Source organism: Syngnathus floridae, chromosome 19 (assembly GCF_059516105.1).
Source record: "Syngnathus floridae isolate MCC-2025c chromosome 19, RoL_Sflo_1.0, whole genome shotgun sequence".
NCBI classification, from domain to species: domain Eukaryota; kingdom Metazoa; phylum Chordata; class Actinopteri; order Syngnathiformes; family Syngnathidae; genus Syngnathus; species Syngnathus floridae.
In genome coordinates, this window is record NC_142431.1 from 3,352,064 (window position 1) to 3,369,738 (window position 17,675).

Below are 17,675 nucleotides of genomic sequence, written 5' to 3' on the forward strand. Positions count from 1 at the left end.
TTGAAACCTACCACATTTTTTTTTTCTTTCAAATTGTGCAAAAGGGCTCATTTCTAGAACAAATGAATAAAAGATGATCGTCATAATCCAGTTGCATAAGTGGAGAGATATAAATCTTCCGGTCTCAGTGTGGTTTGGCCTTGACTTGTGTGATCAAAAGAATTCTTCCCTTCTGTCTGTATTTTCTCTTCTTTTCTTTCTGTATTTCATTTAGACTTGTTCTATCTAGGAATTGTATAAGGGCAACTGGATTATTTGATGTGCCAGTTATTGCTGACTGACTTAAAATGTCTCAAATGCCATCCTGTTTATCAGTGGCATTAGCAAAGGGCAAGTACACTGCTACTTCTCTTGCTCTTTGTTATGACAACCTATGTTGGTAAACATGTCCAAAACAGTACAAACTTCCTCCTTTATTCCAACAATATGCATTTTTAATTTAATGAGGACCGTAAAATGTCCTTACCTCTAAATGTTGCCTATTCAGTTTATGAGTCTTGTTAGTACGTGCAGTAAATTATGAGACTATGTAAGAAAGCATTGCATTCATTATTAATTAATATCCATTTTCATCTTGAATAAGTTCATTATTTAAAAAAAAAAAAATCAGCAGTTTTCATTCAGCTTTCAGAATGCCAATAAAAATATACTTGAGTCTCGAGAAAACCTTTTTGTGTCAATATGTCACGTATAAATAATATATTTTATTGCCTCTAATCATCCTTTAACTGCACGTGAAGTAAAATGTCGATCATATGATGAGATTTATTTGCCCTTCAGCGCTTGAAAAATATCCGCTTTCTCTCGAGCACTTTGTCTTCCATTTCTTATCAGGCACATCTGACATTTAAGCAAATGGTTGCATTGAGCTGCTGCACACAAAGAAGTACTCAGTATCTATCAGGTGCCGGATTATTAACCAAAGTGGATAGTAGAAAAAGGATGATGGGCCGAATGGAAAAATGGAATAGAGGACAGCAGAGACTTCCACCAAGGTTTAACAGTCCTTGTTTGGATCATGGTAACATTTAAAAATCTCATTGCTGTGCCCTCAGCGTCACCTCGTGTGCCAGATCACAGAAATATGAGCAATAACTTCCCACTCTCACTTCTACAAAGCTGGCAGCATGTGATGCTGCCCTGTCCCATGCCTTAAAGGTCAGCATGGACCGCTGCTCTTGGCCTGACCTTGCCAGCCTCGAGGTCAAGCAGTTTTGATTCCTGCTTTTAACACGAATCGATTTGGAAAACTTGTTTTTGCACATGGGAAGATGAAAAGACAAATTTAGGTAATGATCTTGAAGTAAACAGCACAGAGCTGCTACGATCAGGAGGACGATTCGTTGGGATGATGAATTTGAAAGGAGGCTATAATCATCTGTGTTCCTCTTAATGGCTCCATCTTTCTGTATGGGCACACAGGACTTCTCCTTTCTCTCTGCCAGCTGTTTCCGCCTGAAAAAGAAAAACAAAAAATTGTGATAAATAACCATGCACAACAACACTGTAGATATGATTGCATTATAAAAATAGACATCGGAAGAAATGTGATTGTGCTTCCAACCCAAGTAAAAAAAACAAATGCAGAATGCTCTATAATCATTATGAAATCAAAATTATACTATCTTAATTCGTTTGTTGATTTGCAGAAAAGCATTTTATACGTACATGTAAAATGTTAGCACATAAGAATAAATTATTAGATTGTTAAAATAAGCAGTATATAGCAATTATTTATTATTTAATTATAGACACACGTTTCCTCAATTTAGAAGTTTTATTTTGACTTTTACATTTTTTTTAATTTGGAATAATAATTAAAAATAAGCATTTTATAGAAAGAGTGAGTGAGGAAATTTCAAAATAAAACTAAATACGTTTATAGTCTACTTCAGCGGAAAACGGCGTTAACTAGATGGAAGGAAAACCTTGCAACTGTAATGACGTAAAGAACAATTTGAACTCTGCAGCTTGTTGTGTGTGTGGGTGTGTAATTTAGGGGGGTGGAGGGGTCCAAAAGTAAAAAGGGGACTCCATTACCTGGCCACGTCAGATGAGCTTCTGAAGCAGCATCAGATTGAGCAACTCCAAAACGTAATCACCAAAATTGGCTTGTGAGAGGTGAGAAATGAGTGCATCGTAATTTAGAAAGATTATCTTCGCAGGTGAGGTGGTGGTGAAGGAAATGACAAGGATGAAAATGCTCATTTAGACACACATCATGACTTCCGACAGTGAGCAAGGTTTGGAGAAGGGAGAGAGTAGCACTACTATAAATGAACCATTTTGTCTACCTCTGAAATTATTCTTTATTTCTTTTTCCGTAGAACTAGTAAAAGAGCTTCTGCCGTAAACCGACTCCCTATTTTGGACTGCCACATTGTTTTTTTGTAGTTTTGGCTCCAGGATTGCTGGCAGTTTCCGTTCTGCACAGAACTAATGAGCTGAAAGGAAAGTAGCACCAAACCTCCTTCGAGTTAGTTCGTTCATTCAGTTAGAGTAATGAGACGTTGTCTAATAATGGAGAGATGTAAAATGTCGGCCAAAGAACTCCAGGATTAATATATGACATCACAGAAGTTTATAGAAAACTAGAAATCCAATGCAAATATGCCCCCTAGAGATCATTACGGGGATGTCAGAGTAATGTTTGTGGCCTTGCTCACTCCGACTCATTTTTGAACATTATTTGAATCAGTTTGGGATTTAATGACCTTGCTTGTACTCTTCCTCCATTGTGCACTGATTTGTATTTTTGTTCACTCTGTCATTTGCAGGGAATATAATGACAACTAGCAATTCTCACATACACCGACACACTTTGGTAGTTAAGTATTAAACTGACCAAACGTGCAATTTTGGAGGGAATGTGGGAGGAAGCTGGAGCATCCTGGACAGCCCACGCAAGCACAAAGGAGAATACGCAAACTCCATATAAGAACAAAGAACCTCATAAGGCCGTAATGCCAACTACTACTGCCCAGTTGTGAAATCAACAAAAAAAAAAATCTGGATCCTGCACCTCGGTTTGAGCGGATTCTCCTGTTGTGCAATGATTCATAATTCAGTTTAACCATTGAACAGTGCTGAACATTCATTTGCTCTCAGTACACATCAGGATTACCATGTTTATAACAACACAAAGCACCTGGCAAGCACATGTATTTCATTATTATGTAAATATACCAACCTCCAACTTTCATAGCACTTGTTCTCGTTAGGGTCATGGGTGACCTGCATGATCTGATATTCTGAAAAATGTCAATCACAGCTCCTGATGTGTTTTTAGATAGCAGGCTTTTTAAATTTTTCTTTAAATCTGTGGGGTTAAAATGAATGGTTATCTTGCAGTGGTCTACTTCAGAGGTTTTGTGGTTTTGGAAAGAGCAACCGATAAAGAAAGCTTACAGTTAAGAAAATAAGCACTGTCATTTCAGATGTGTTCTTTTTTTGTATGCAAAATGAATCCACGCAAAAAAATACGCAATTATAACAAGGGTGCTGACAAATTGTAAGTTTTTTTTTTATGACAAATTAGGACCACTTGACAAAAGAATCACCTTATTTTGGAGGGACAAACCGGATCTTGCGTAACTTACTATAGTATGTATGACCAGGTTCCAGTGAGGTCCCTCTGGTTTAGGGCTGGATTTGCCAGTTGGTTGTTTTGAACGCGGCGAACTCCGTCCAGTGGTCATGTTATCTCACACTTGAGTATTTTGCGGAGTGATTTGTCGTGGTCAAGCTTGTCGCAACAACTTTGTGCAGCGGCCCCATCTGGCAGTGGAGGTGAGTGTTGCTATTATTATTATTTTTAATGTACATTACAATTCCGCCTTGCACGGACGGGCAAGGTCCGGTTCAAGTCGCGGGGAATCTACAGCCACTGCATGTCAAACATTTTCTGCTCACGCAACAAATGGAAGGCCCGGAGCGTTCGTGATTATTCCGATGACACTTAAACGCCACTCTTTGGTTAGACAGGTGACAGATAACAGTCCTGCAAGAGATCACCAGCGCGAGCAGATAATCTTTCTGAGTTAACAGTAATAATACTTTATGAGGTGTTGTGGTCTTTATCACCTTAATAATGTTGTCATCGGAGTACAAGGAGTGCCACATAGTCCCGTTTGAAAAACGTTCGTTGACTGCACACGTGGTTCTTTTTGAGTGCAATAACAATCGGAAGAAGGTGTGGGGGTCATTAAAATGAAACAAGCCTTATGAGAACATTTCAATCAGCACTTATCGATCGTAAAGAGCAGATTGATATCACTCAAGCACGCTGGGGAGATAATTTATATTTTTGTTCTTTTTGTTGGAACTAATAATGCATCTATTCATGCATCTTTTTTTTTTTCGGCATTTTGCACGATTGTGGTGGTTTGATTTTTTTCCCGATGTCTCGCTGATGCAGATATTATTCTCACGGCCCCTTACTCCGCAGGAAATTTATGTCACGTGATAGTTTGTCTTATCATTAATTCTAACAGTTTGGAAATTATTATTTGGGACTGACAGCGGGTACAAAAGTAAATGTTTTTCAAAGTACTTTCCGTAATCTCAGTTTGCTGAAATGTAATGATTGTCATCATCGTTTAAAGAATTAGTAGCGCTCTGTGAGTACAACAAATCAATCTTGTCATTGAAAGCAACAATCTCGAATTAAAAGACTTAATAAAATCCCTTAATAAATACTTAACAAAATAAAATCCCATTATTATCTTGTAATAATACATTTATTTAGTCCCCAGATGAACTCAACTATTGCTGAACCAGCCAGGACACTTTTAAAATCCACATTTGGGTTGGGGGTTTGAGAAGATTTCAAAAACATAACCCAAACTATACCAAGTTGGCAACAGTAACAAATAGAGGGGGAATACCGTCAAGCTCTACTCTCTGTGTGGGTTATCAACACGGCAGTTATTTTTTTTGATTAAAATTCTCCCACTATTTACTCCCACTGGTTGGCACGGACCACCATTCCCTCCTTAACGGAGGAAGGTGCAGCTTCTTGGTGCACAGCCGTTTCATATCCGCAATATTAAGGAGGCGGGGAGGTTTTTATCTGGGAGGGATGGATGGGAAACGGCATCGGCCTTGAGCTTTTGTGTTCAAAGCATGGACTTGTCTTTAATGGCTGGGAAAAGGCATGTCATTTATAGTTTGACTTTATTTGGCGCTGACCTTTTTGTGCACAGGGTGGGAGTGAGCACGTCTGTGAAATATTTGCAAATGTAATTAATGTAGCGTGCAGGTGTTGGAGTTTGATATATTAGATTTAATTAAAACTTTGGAATGAGCCCTATTTAGATAGAATTTGCAACTTTAGCCACTTTTTAATATTTACCATTATCTGCCTAGAAACAGTTTAGTACAAACATGCCCCCCCTCCCCTCCCAGACACACAATGCATGTTTGACAAGAGGGGAGGCAGCTTTAAAGTCAAGGTCAAAGCTTCTAGCAAAGGCGGGTAAACTCCACATCTGCGTTTACCCCCAAATGGCGATTTAAGAAGCACAGTTCCGCCATGTTTTTTTTTTTGTTGTTTGCCTAGTGTGACTCATTTGATTTAGTAGTCACTTCGTTGGAATCAGACTTAAGTTTATTAGAAACGTAATGGAACAAGACTGCGGTTTTTGTAAACGTATTGTTTGTGCAAATGCACAGGAAAGTCAATGACAGCGGGAAATTTGGTATTGAATTACTTCTGCAACATTGGTTAAATTAGTTCGCTGTTGGTCGGTGTCAAATTTCAAACTCCCCGTACTCCTTTCACTTTGTTTGGTGACTCGATAAACTCCCAGGTGACTGAGGGAAAGTTGAACTGGCTCACTTTGATCCGTCTACCATAATTGGATCGGTTTCAAAGTAAATGTTGTTGACCCCGCCACTGGATCATATAAAATGATCATCACTAATATTAGAGTTTTATTTTGAAATACACACAGCAAAAATAGATTTACGAAAAATCCAAGTTTATAAGGATCTACATATGTAATGGAGTGTTAAGCTGCCCTGTTGGCTCTCTTTTGTGAACTTTCATGTGACTTGTATCAGATATCACTCTGTTTACATGTGTGTACAGTACACAAGTCTAAAATGCATGTAAACAGCTTCACACTACTGCAGAAATAAAGGCACAGTAAATATATATTCAAAATGGAATCCTGAAAAATAATTCAATATATAAGATTGATGTCTGCAAAATTTTGTTATTTATATTATGTGAGAACAAATGCACATCTGAAATAAGAATAAATTGAAATTATAATTATAACCTCAAGCTGGTTCATTGTGTGTTTAGTTTTGTTGTTGTAACTTTGAAGAAGTGTTCCTTACTACTAATCGGTGAACACTTCACAGGGTCACCGTGTTCTGGGAACGTTCTCTCGCTTAACGTCAATGTATAATAGATTTGAACATTTTATCAAATGATGATACTGACATGGTGTGAAGTTCGAATAGATAGATCACTCCTCGGTACGTGGTTAACCTTCACACGAGTGGGAATAAACTGACAATAAATGAAAGCCATGCCAAAAAGGAGCAAAGAATGTTCTCCAACTGGGAGTGAAGACGAGACAGCTGCCAGCCAGGAATGATTAACTCTGCTGGGTATTGCTGTATCAGATGTTGTAAAAGCAAACGAACATGTTCGTTACTTTTCCTGGGATCAAGTATGTGTGTGTGTTGCGTATCGATCTAACAGGTGTTTGTCTGAAGTATATTATAAATCATATTTCCTATTCTGGCTAATGATGAGTAAAATATCCGAAATAGCAGGCAAATTGAACATTAGATGATGTTTGACCTTTAATAACAGTCATTTTGACAAGATGGCTTTGAAATGGATTTGAATACACAGAAAAGGATTCTACAGCAAAAAAATACAGCTTTTAATATTAATTATATTGCAATTTTACTGTTTTTTGTTGTAAAGTAAGCTAAGGAGGGCCCCATTAAACTTGGTCTGTATCGTTTTTCATTGAGAGACCTCAAAGTGTCGGGTGTATTTAATGGAAAATAAAACGATGGTTAAATGCTTATTCACTCTAACAAAAAAAAAACAAAGTGGTTACACTTTGGAATCAATTTCCTTATTTTAAAGTTCCTCCCACATAAAGTTAGGACTAGGATTTAACAAAGAAAAAAATTCCAAAGGAAAAGTCAAGAGTTAAACAAATAAGGTGCGCTTTTATCCGTATTGTTAAGACTTTGAGAAATGAGCAGTTTGTATTTGACAGCAAAATATTGTTTACAATATGCAAAGCAACGAGAAATATATTTACAGTCCCTTGGGGCACTTGAGGACAATGGCTCACAAGTTTAAAAATTGCATTGGTTATCCGTTTAGTACAAAAGGTCAACTCTGCTGTGACATCATGTTCTGCTACAACACGCTCTCATGGCTTTTTTATTTTTTTTAAACAAGTTTGTTTTTCTTGCAGGGATGCCCTACTGCCTCTGTGAGTCTTCATGTCTGGTCTAAGCATTAAACATGGTCCCTCCTACGGCATTCTCTTAATCCCGGGATGTTATGGATTATCAACCCAAGCTACACATCTTCATCCTAACAGTGGAAGTCCGCAGTGATTATAGTTAAGACCAACCAAGTCACTGGACAACTAGAATTTAACCAGTAAAGGAGATTTACACGTGTATAAATTAGAGCGGCATTGCATCCTAAATTGTATTATCCTACATGGATGATGTAGGATTTCCATTCTTAGAAAGACATTCTTGTAGTTGGGATGGCCACAGACAAGGGTCAGGCCCTCCTTCAGCTCCAGGAGGTGGACTCCAGCCGAGTGGGCTGCCGCATCCTCTCCCCCATCCACAACGCCTCCTCCCCGCCGGGTCTGTCCATCGAAACCAGCCAGCCCATCTGTATTCCCTCCCCTTACACCGACCTCAGCCATGACTTTACCACCATCCCTTTCTACAGTCCAACTATCTTCTACGCTGGGCCAGGGCTTTCAGACTGCTCACCTGTGCACCAGTCCCTAAGGCCCTCCTTATTCTGGCCAGGTCACGGGCATATGGGCCCGCCCGGACCGCTGCACCCTTCCCAGGCACGGCCACAGCAGAGCCAGCCTGGTCAAAGTCCATGGGTGGAGTTATCACCAGGTGACTGTGAGTTGACTGCCAGGTAGGACATGACATCATTTGTTGTTCTGGCACCAATTACCCTCCCTGATAAATATACAGAATCAATTATATATATTGATTTTAACTTTGGACTATTGATTTGATACTAAGATAGTTCCCATTCTGAAGTGATTGAGATAGCTTCTGTCCAAGGTCCAATCTGCATATGTACTTTGTCAGGTCTATAAACATCACAATGTTGGATCAATCTCCACCAGAGCAAGAATTCAGATGATTTTAAATGGTATCCAATCCAAGAATTCCAAGAAGTACTGTTCATAATTGTCTTCTTCAGGTCGTAGTTTTGAACAACAGGTTTCTTATCATCTCAAAATTTGCCTACCAAGATCAACTCTCCACCAATCCTGGAGAATATTAATTCTGAACTGATTTGCATGTCTAGTGTACACCACAATAAACCTTTACCGTTTGTTAGCAAGCGCCGGCGTTCCCAGGAGAGCGAGGAAGTCGTGGTGTCATCGGGCGGGAAAGCAGACCTCCACTTCTGTGCTGTTTGCCAGGACTATGCCTCAGGCTACCATTACGGCGTCTGGTCTTGTGAAGGATGCAAGGCCTTCTTTAAGAGGAGCATACAAGGTGAAGCAAATAGAAACATTTCTCAATCATGGAATATTCGATTTGACTTTCATTTCTGATTCAGGCCATAACGACTACATCTGCCCGGCGACCAATCAGTGCACCATCGACAAGAACCGTCGTAAGAGCTGTCAGGCGTGCCGTCTTCGCAAGTGCTATGAAGCTGGCATGACCAAATGTGGTAAGCCATATTTTAACGTCTTTTATATCATATTTTTCTCATTTTTTATTTGTGTTGTCAGGCATGCGTAAAGAGCGTGGAAACTACAGGAACCAGCAGAGACGGCGCGTGAGCTTGTCCTCGCACAGCAAGACTAACGGAGCACCGGCGTTAACGGAACCGGCGGCCATTTCCGAGCTCAACCCACCCGCTTTGACCCCGGAGCAGCTAATACAGCAAATAATGGAGGCGGAGCCACCTGAGATTTACCTGATGAAGGATATAAGGAGACCACTCACCGAAGCCAACGTCATGATGTCTCTGACTAACCTCGCTGATAAGGAGCTGGTTCACATGATCAGCTGGGCCAAGAAGATCCCAGGTAGGTGTGTCTGGATCTGAACAGATGTTTTGGAGAGTCGAGCACCAATCCTGAGAGAGAAATTAAAAATGATTGATTTCCCATATCCGAAAATATATTTTTAAAGCAAAAAAAAAAATGGCCCTCATAAGATGACACACATGGTCAACTGTGACTTCTTCAGGGTTTGTGGAGCTCAGTCTTCTGGACCAGGTGCACATGTTGGAGTGCTGCTGGTTGGAGGTGCTAATGATAGGACTGATGTGGAGGTCAGTCAACCATCCAGGGAAACTCATCTTCTCACCTGACCTCAGTCTGAGCAGGTATTTTGTTCCAAGTTCTCACCGAGATAACATTCAAGGGGTTCCTCCACGGAAATATTTGAATGCTTACTGTCAAAAAGTTTCTTTAAGCGGAAATAACAATGATTGTGTTTGTGCGGCAGAGAAGAGGGCAGCTGCGTCCAGGGCTTTGTGGAGATCTTTGACATGCTCATCGCCGCCACATCCAGGGTGAGAGAACTCAAGCTGCAGAGGGAGGAGTATGTCTGCCTCAAGGCTATGATCCTCCTTAACTCCAGTGAGTCAACACAAAAGCCAGACACACACACACACTGGCGCTGCTACATACGTGTCCAGCCGTACCTTCACCGAATGTTTTTATGTGTGATGTGGTCAAGTTACAACAAGCTCTGAGGTGGCTCAACTCAAACCTGAACAGGCTTTTGTGTTTTTTTTTTTTTTTGCACCATCTTCCCTCAGCTTCACGATTTCTCATCATTGGTGTAATAGATGTGAGTCAGAAAATAAAATGAATTTGTGTTACTGGAAAGCACATGGAGTGCTATCTAAAAAAAAATATGATTTGATGAATATATCTGGACTAATTTGGGAGAGCTCTTCGAGAATCAGCCCAGCAGGCGAACAATTGGGGTCTTCTTGGAGGTGATTAGAAAAATTAAAATGTTCAGTGATGGCAGATAAAATAGTTCCGCTCATGGAGCAGCAGAACAGCTCGCTCAATTACACATTTTTAGAAATAGGCACATAAAAAGATTTATGCGCTTGTTTTATTTTACCCCTTAATGACTTGGCAGCCAAGGTAGAGACTCAACTATTTGTATACAAATAAAAAGTCAATTTTCAAGCATATGAAATCCGATTCTTGAAAGAGAGACATTTATACAACTTCTGAATGACAGAGTTTTCAGTCAAGGCTTTTTTTATGGAAAACAATTTATCAAAAGTCACAGTTTATGAGATTTCTTGGTTTTAACATTTTATTTTACAACCCCAAAGAAGTCATTAAACGGGCTGTTCTCATTTTATAGTTACTGTTTAATGTGTTTCAGTGCTGCTAGCGGGGAAGAAATAAAAAATAACTCCAGATCCTTCCAAGTTGTAAATAATCGTCAAAATGATTTGACACAAATATTGTGCGATCAAAAAAAAGTGCTAAATAGATTGTATTCATATCTGTTGAAGCTAAAAGCAGAGGAAATATTCTCACTCAGCATGAAACAGTAAAAAAGTTGAGGTAGCTATCGAGGTAGCTGAAGACCCTCTGATGTATTTTGCTGCTGAAAGGATGGAAGTGTTCCCGCAGGAGTTTTAACAAAGACCAAAACCAGATGTTGGGCTTGAAAGAATCTCCATGTGGACATAAAAATCAAATGGGTTGAAGCTGTTGAGAGGCAATATTTAACCTTTTGCTACTCAGGTTCAAATTAGGTTAATATATTCTCTTGGCCAATAAAAATGGAATAATCTTTCTCATGTGATCTTGAATTCATCCCATTCATTTTAAAAATAATAGCTGCTGCAAGATGGCTGTGGTATTAGTGCTTGTTACTTATCGGCACTCTAGCGATCAAGGTCAAATAGTCCAAATCTCTTTTTGCACTGCTCTATATTTAAACGGCGGTCCTCTCAGCTTATCGGTGATGTTGTTATGGTGGACCACGGAGTCACCTGTGCTAGTCCAACCCGAATCGCGGCCAGTAGCTGCGTCATACCTTTCGGAATGATCTGGAGAAAGCATCCGTTTGGAAAAAAATCGTTCCCGTCACGTGTTTTTTCTTCTAGACATGTGCCTCACCTCTTCTGAGGGCAGCGATGAGCTGCAGAGCCGCTCCAAGCTGCTCCGTCTCCTCGATACCGTGACGGACGCCCTCGTGTGGGCTATCGCCAAAACCGGCCTCACGTTCCGCCAGCAGTACACCCGTCTGGCTCACCTGCTCATGCTGCTCTCACATATCCGGCATGTCAGGTGAGCTATTAAACACCTGAGATGAATACATAGCATCATCAAGTATCGGTTCTTAGTATCGGTGGGTGTAAATGCAAAGTGTCCAACCATGATTTGTGTCTTACCTCGCAGCAACAAGGGGATGGACCATCTCCACTGCATGAAAATGAAGAACATGGTGCCTTTGTACGACCTGCTGTTGGAGATGTTGGACGCCCACATCGTGCACAGCTCCCGGCTGCCCACCAGGGGTTCGCAGCAGGAGGCCACGGAGCAGCAGGAGGAGGTTCCCACCAAGCATGAAGGTTCCACAAGCGCCTCCTCAAATAGCTGCACTATCAACAACAGTGATGCTCAGTAGCCATTCAGTCACCAGTTGGCTTTATAAAGCATTCACATGCATCACTTGGCCTAAAATTTAGTTTAAAGAGAAAAAAAAAAAGACTGAAGTCAGATTCAGTCATTGAATGTACAATCTCATGATTTTCTTTGCACATCATCCAAAATGTAACTCATGCAGTTCTGTATTTATTGCCTTACCGTATCAAGTCCATTAAATACCACCTTTGTTCTTAATTAGATGGCAACTGGTTCTATTGTGGAAAAGATAATCGAATTTCAGTCACGATACACAGTGCAAGACAAAAATAACAAGACGGTTTACTTAACTCACAATTGGTCTGTGCAGGTATCATCTTGGAGACGCTTTTATTCTGGGCCATGTTCTTTGTTAGTCTTGATCAATCTTTCCTGCTGCTGTGTTCTTTCGTGTTTACCTCTAAAGAACATTCTAATAGGACCCTTTTATATAAAACTGAAGGTAGTGCCTTAAATCCTGCTATTTACATAAACGGAATAAAAGAATGACTAACTTGCCTTAACGATGAATTCAGACAATCTTACAAATTACCATTTGTTTTATATAAAATAATTTGGGACACACAATAGAAGAAATTATGATTATTTTTATTGAGTCTATAAAGCCCAAGACGATTTAGACAGAAGCCACAAAATGTAGTTAAGCGACAAATATAAGCCAATATGCAAAGTGCCTTAAAACTGAGGATTGTCCAAATGGCCAGCAGAGGGCGACCTCATTAATTGCAGTATGAATTTATAGGTTGAAATGACCACTCATTCAATTATCATTTAATGTTTACAATGACATGCCAAATTGTGCATGGTAGCAGAGAGCTCAGTCCTTCAGAAATCTTTTTTTCAGCTTTTATTACATAGGTGATAAAAGAAACAAAACCGCCTGGACAAATTTCAAAAAGAATTTCCAACAAAATTCTGCCAGTATGCTCAATGCATTTTCTTCAAATTGAACTTTTTTTTTTTTGGGTTAAGTTTATAACCACTACTGTATTTCTGACAAAGTTGCACTTACCTGTTAGAATTTTGATTAAGGGAGAAAAAAAACAAAACAATTATTTTTGTATGTGGCTATTGCTGTTGTATGCACTGTTAAAAATAATGAAATCTTCACGGAATGTTTAGTGGAAAAAAAAAAAAAAATGCCATGGTTGAAAATATGTACCAGTTCAGCCTGTCTGCTTTGTGCTATTTTAACATGAATAATCAGTGCTTTATATCTGGCGGTTACTTATTTGACCACCTTGCTTAGTAACATTTCTAGTGAAAAGACTGCTGGGCGATGTGTTAATCATGAATCATCTCACAAACACACTCTGTTGTACAGTACTCATATCTGTAAGCAGTAAGGAGAGTGCTTGTTTTCAATATGATCGGCTTTTAAAAGTCAAAGGTTACACAGATACTAGTCATGCTTCTTAAATGTTCATAAATGTAAACATGTATGTTTTAAAATGCACATAGTGTACACTCAATAAATGATTGTGTCATTGGCAAAAAGTTCATTGTAAGCTTCCCGAGTTTGCTTCATTATGCAGACAATTAAAAAAAATCCTTTTACAACTCTTAAAGCTCTTTAATATACCGAAATATATAGACAAAAGTTAATCATAGAAATGCAAGACCATTATATTATTTTGATTTTAGCAAACATTTTAAGTCAATTAACTTAGACAATATGTTCTAAACTAGTACAATTAGGACCTGATGATAGATTTAATGCCGATAATATTGCAGAAAAAAAGTCACTGGAAAATTATTCTGTGAAGTATTTGATGACCCAATACTTTTGTTCGTACTTAATCTTAGTCTTTTCAAGAATAAATACATAAAAAATATATTTGGATATTTTTCATTGTAAAACTACATCACTATGATGCAGATGCCAGTGTTAGGAAAACGTTACCTTTGTTCATTCTAAAAGTAGTCAGGTGGGCGGGGGTCCGTTTGTGTAGTGTAACATGGGATGAAAAGATCGGGCAAAGTTGTTGGCGACGGTGCAGCTCGAGTCTCTCTCCGACCGGGGGACCAAACATGGGAGGAACAGCAGGAAGAGGAGAAGGAGGTGAAACGGGACAGCAGCTTGGAGGACCCGGCAGAAAAAGGATCGAGGTGGCGATGAGTCTCTCTTCCCTCTGGATGGCACACGCCAAAACATAAGAATGAATTTAACAAAATATTCTAAAACATTCTTTTTGTTTCCCATCTCATACGACTCATCGAGGAGATACTTTCGTACCTCTTTGTTTGTTTGACATCCTCAGAAGAATCCCTCGGAATATTTTGACCTCTGTAAGTCTCACACTCCTGCATTTAAATGGATAAATATTTTCAGATTTCAGAATAATATTCTAATAAAATCGAAAAGATGTTGAAATTGGCTAACCAGGCGGTGTTGTAGGATCTTCAGGTCTTCGGTCACATCATTTAGGAGCAACTTTAATTTGCTGCCTGTCACGTGGAGCTTCTCCTGAGCCTCGTCCCCATCTTCTGGTTGGAGTTGAGACCACAGAGTATGCAGTGAGGCCTGCTGGGTCTGCCTCTCCAGAAGCTCCTCCACCAGAGCCTGAAGAGGACAAGTGTTCAACATCTGACTAAAATTACAAACACATTTTGTTGGACAGAATTGTATTGCTATCTATTTCCATCCAGCTTTATTCTGTTCAGGGTCACGGGAAATTTTCCATAGATGTACTTACAGTGAGGGAGCGATGGTGCTGTTTTAGAATTTGGACAGGTGTCTCTGGATCCAGGATGTCCACTTCGTAGCGTCTGTTCTCGGCACGTGGCAGCCATAGCAGCAGAGAATGGAGGCTCTCATGAAACTCCTGCATGAGGGATTGTTTTTAAATTTGTAAAAAAAAAAACTAAAAATGGAGTAGTTTGCCTTTTTGATCGACTATTAAGATAATTTCTACTTCTCACCTGGCAGCGTGTCAGAGTCCTTCTCAAATTGTTCTCCCACTGGTGAAGAAGTGTAGAAGCTCGACTCCAGGCTTGGTTTAAATCAACGAGCTTCTCCTGCTGCTCTGGGCCTTGCAGAGCACGTAGATTGACGGACAGCATGATAGGTTTGTAGTGTGAGAACATTTTCTGCATCTCCTAAAAAAAAAAGGAGATACAAAACCATGAAAGCATTGCTTTTAAAAATACTAATTGCAGAAACCACAATGTGGCTCGACAAATAAACTTAAATTAACGAACCGGGTCTGCATTTTCCATGATGCCGTGTTTGCAATTATTTTGGACCTCACATTTACCTTCATCTCTTTAGCTCTGGTTGCCATGTCAACAATCCCGTTGCTTGGTTGCGACTGGTGGAGTCGGTCTAGTTCCGGATGAATATTGTCTAACCAGGAAATGACATCATCGAGGTCAGATGTGACATTTTGCTGGGGGTCGTTGTCTTGCTCGTTCCTGGACTGAGCCTGGAGAAGTTCCCAGCGTTCAATCACCCCTGGGAGAGTAGATACATCAGTTGAGGGGGAGAAGGGGGGGGGGGGGGGTTGCTTTATCCTTTCCAGGCTTTGCTCACCCGACTGACTGTCTGAGACATCCAAATTAGTCAACCCGATCTTTGTCTGCTTCTCATCATCTAACATCAGAGAAACTCTTTGAATGTTGCCACCACACTGGAACATTTGCTGTAATGAAGATAAAACAAAATCTTCAAGCGTCCATACACGACAAAGTCATATTTGGCTCCTCGTGGGAAAATATTTGTGAATAGACCTGCTTTATCGGGGTGCTGGTGAGAGTGGGTGGAGCCTCAACGTTGCCAACGTCAGTTTCTTCATCTTCTGGTGATCGCCATATTGGAGACTCATAGGCGGCCATCGACCTGCTTGATACTGAAACACAATTATTTAGAGTGAACCCATAGAAAATAATATACTTGAGTCTATTTAGATAAAATATCTTTACCTCTTTTAAAAACAAAATTAATTCCTTTCTGTCAATTTTTTATTCAAGCTTTTGTCTCAGTGTTAACAAATATGGCCTGTGAAGTTGCAGCTAAAAAAAAAATTAAAATAGACAAATGACATTTGTAAAACTCAAGTGGGCACATTAGCTTGCGGAAAAAGACAACAAAAGGGGACAGTAAATGGAAGCTAATGCTGTTCGATAATTATTATCATTACCTTAACAGAGAGGGAGGACTCAGAAGTATAAAAGATCACGAGTACTGGCAGCTAAGAGAGAGGTGGAGCGAAAATCAATTTAGAAGGAACATGGAGGAAACCTCATCAGGAATTATGAAGAACAAGTTTAGAGTTAGGATATGAAAGCGTCACGTTGACCCAGTTCGTGCTACTTTTTCAATCAAGAATGTGTCACAGAATAGGAAAATGAGAGTGAAAATGTTACTTGGCTTTTCAAGCAGTCACAAGACAGCAGACGCAAATAAGCCAGAAAATTTTTGTTGGGATAAAAAAAAAAAAAAGAAAAATATGATGGGTCTAATAAAGAAGCAACATCTTTAGGGAAGCAGCCTGGAACAGATGTGCTCACTCTTCAATCCTAATCTAATTTGTAATTTTTGCAGCATCTGAGCAAATAAAATCAGAAATGAAGGAAATGATTGTATCTCACCGAGAGAGAAAAAATGCAACCATATGCAAAAAAAAATATGCCAAGATTACGTCATATATATCTCCTGATATCGTGGAGGGCTACCGAATAAAAATCTTTTATTCCCCCACCTGACAACGCACTGAAGTAAATTCCCTCTTCATCGTGTCTTCCGTCATCTTCGTCATCCTCATGGGAGGATGACCCTCCGACATCTCCGGTATGGTCCCACTCTAATGGCAGGGAGTCGACACTCACAGGTGTCTCCCGCCCCGAGTGCTCCAGCGGAAAGGTCAGAAGGTGCGAAGGTGTGGCCGGGAGGCTTCCTTGGCTCCGCCCAAGCCAGGGCCGTCCAATCAGCTCCAAGCTGGACTCCAAGGAAAAAGTGTTGCCAGAGGTCTCTGGTTCTTCTGTGATGATCTGAGTCGAAAAAATACATTTTTCTAATACAGGACAATTTGATAAATCATGAAAATGGACCTCACCGGAGGCTGGCTGAGACGTTGATGGAAGCGAACCAGTCGGCTGAAAACTTCCTGGCAGTAGGAGTGAAGCTCCTCCAGTTCTTCCTCTATCAACGCAGCATCCTGAGGTGAACTCTTCTGGATGAGACTTTCGCCAAATACTATCAGCCCATCAATCTGCTCCGTGTTGAAGATGATCTCCTTCTGGAAACTCTGCGTGAAGGAAGATGCATGAAAATACCACACTATAAAAAACGTCGGAAAAATACCGAAACGTGATGCAAGCTAACGTATTGTAACGGAACCCTCACGCTAAGCTGCTGTATCTTGTGATGAACGTCGCTCTCAGAAAAGTGCTCGACGTTGGTGAGCTGCAGGTCCAGTTCTGTCAGCCACACCAACATGCTCTCCCGAGTGCTTTCAAATTCTTCTCTCTGACTGGTGAAATGCTGGAACAAGAACTTCCAGATATTGCCAAACATTTATCCATCTCGCCCGTTCCTGTTCCTGAATTTGTACCTTGAGCCTGCGGAGGATGACAGCCACTCGTCGGTGCAGAACGTCCCAGCGCCGGTTGCCTTCGTGCACCATAGCTTTGAGCTGGCTGGCGCGATCCGTACGGTTCTCCCGGGTCAGACGGCGGTATTGATTATTGACAAGTTCTAACTGGGTCAGACGCTCATGTACCTGCCTTTGGAAACCCTAAAAGACACAAATTTGGATTGAGGAGATTTTTTTGGGGGGG

At 40.3% G+C, this 17,675-nt stretch overlaps 2 protein-coding genes and 1 long non-coding RNA gene across 6 annotated transcripts in view; 1 reads left to right on the top strand and 2 right to left on the bottom strand.

Moving 5' to 3' along the window:
• Positions 1–398: 398 nt before the first annotated feature.
• LOC148381673 (uncharacterized) lies at positions 399–4,134 on the bottom strand. The gene is made up of 3 exons (XR_015854494.1): positions 4,084–4,134; positions 3,600–4,000; positions 399–1,455 (listed from the first exon to the last, which is right to left on the bottom strand). It is a non-coding gene; the product is annotated as an uncharacterized LOC148381673 (long non-coding RNA).
• Positions 3,616–13,399, top strand: esr2a (estrogen receptor 2a). The gene is made up of 9 exons (XM_088362649.1): positions 3,616–3,789; positions 7,455–8,155; positions 8,591–8,751; positions 8,816–8,932; positions 8,994–9,293; positions 9,457–9,595; positions 9,718–9,851; positions 11,357–11,540; positions 11,652–13,399. The coding sequence occupies exons 2-9, from the start codon at positions 7,758–7,760 to the stop codon at positions 11,878–11,880; spliced, it is 1,662 nt and encodes a 553-aa protein (XP_088218775.1). The 5' UTR covers positions 3,616–3,789; positions 7,455–7,757; the 3' UTR covers positions 11,881–13,399.
• Positions 12,471–17,675, bottom strand: part of syne2a (spectrin repeat containing, nuclear envelope 2a) — a 28,963-nt gene continuing 23,758 nt past the window's right edge. For all 4 annotated transcript variants that reach the window (XM_088362648.1, XM_088362645.1, XM_088362647.1 and 1 more), the window contains exons 54-65: positions 17,450–17,632; positions 17,242–17,379; positions 16,952–17,143; positions 16,598–16,886; positions 15,627–15,745; positions 15,430–15,538; positions 15,155–15,351; positions 14,820–14,996; positions 14,594–14,722; positions 14,281–14,460; positions 14,134–14,201; positions 12,471–14,029 (exon numbers count right to left, since the gene is read on the bottom strand). In XM_088362648.1, the coding sequence (XP_088218774.1) occupies positions 13,822–14,029; positions 14,134–14,201; positions 14,281–14,460; positions 14,594–14,722; positions 14,820–14,996; positions 15,155–15,351; positions 15,430–15,538; positions 15,627–15,745; positions 16,598–16,886; positions 16,952–17,143; positions 17,242–17,379; positions 17,450–17,632 (1,989 nt within the window). In that variant the 3' untranslated portion in view covers positions 12,471–13,821. The remainder of the gene's footprint in view (positions 14,030–14,133; positions 14,202–14,280; positions 14,461–14,593; positions 14,723–14,819; positions 14,997–15,154; positions 15,352–15,429; positions 15,539–15,626; positions 15,746–16,597; positions 16,887–16,951; positions 17,144–17,241; positions 17,380–17,449; positions 17,633–17,675) is intronic.

Bases quoted from the DNA above. Each gene is read 5' to 3' on its own strand.
- esr2a (XM_088362649.1), top strand. From the start codon at position 7,758: ATGGCCACAGACAAGGGTCAGGCCCTCCTTCAGCTCCAGGAGGTGGAC. The intron at 8,156-8,590 runs GTAGGACATGAC...ACCGTTTGTTAG, and splicing joins GACTGTGAGTTGACTGCCAG to CAAGCGCCGGCGTTCCCAGG. The intron at 8,752-8,815 runs GTGAAGCAAATA...TTTCTGATTCAG, and splicing joins CTTTAAGAGGAGCATACAAG to GCCATAACGACTACATCTGC.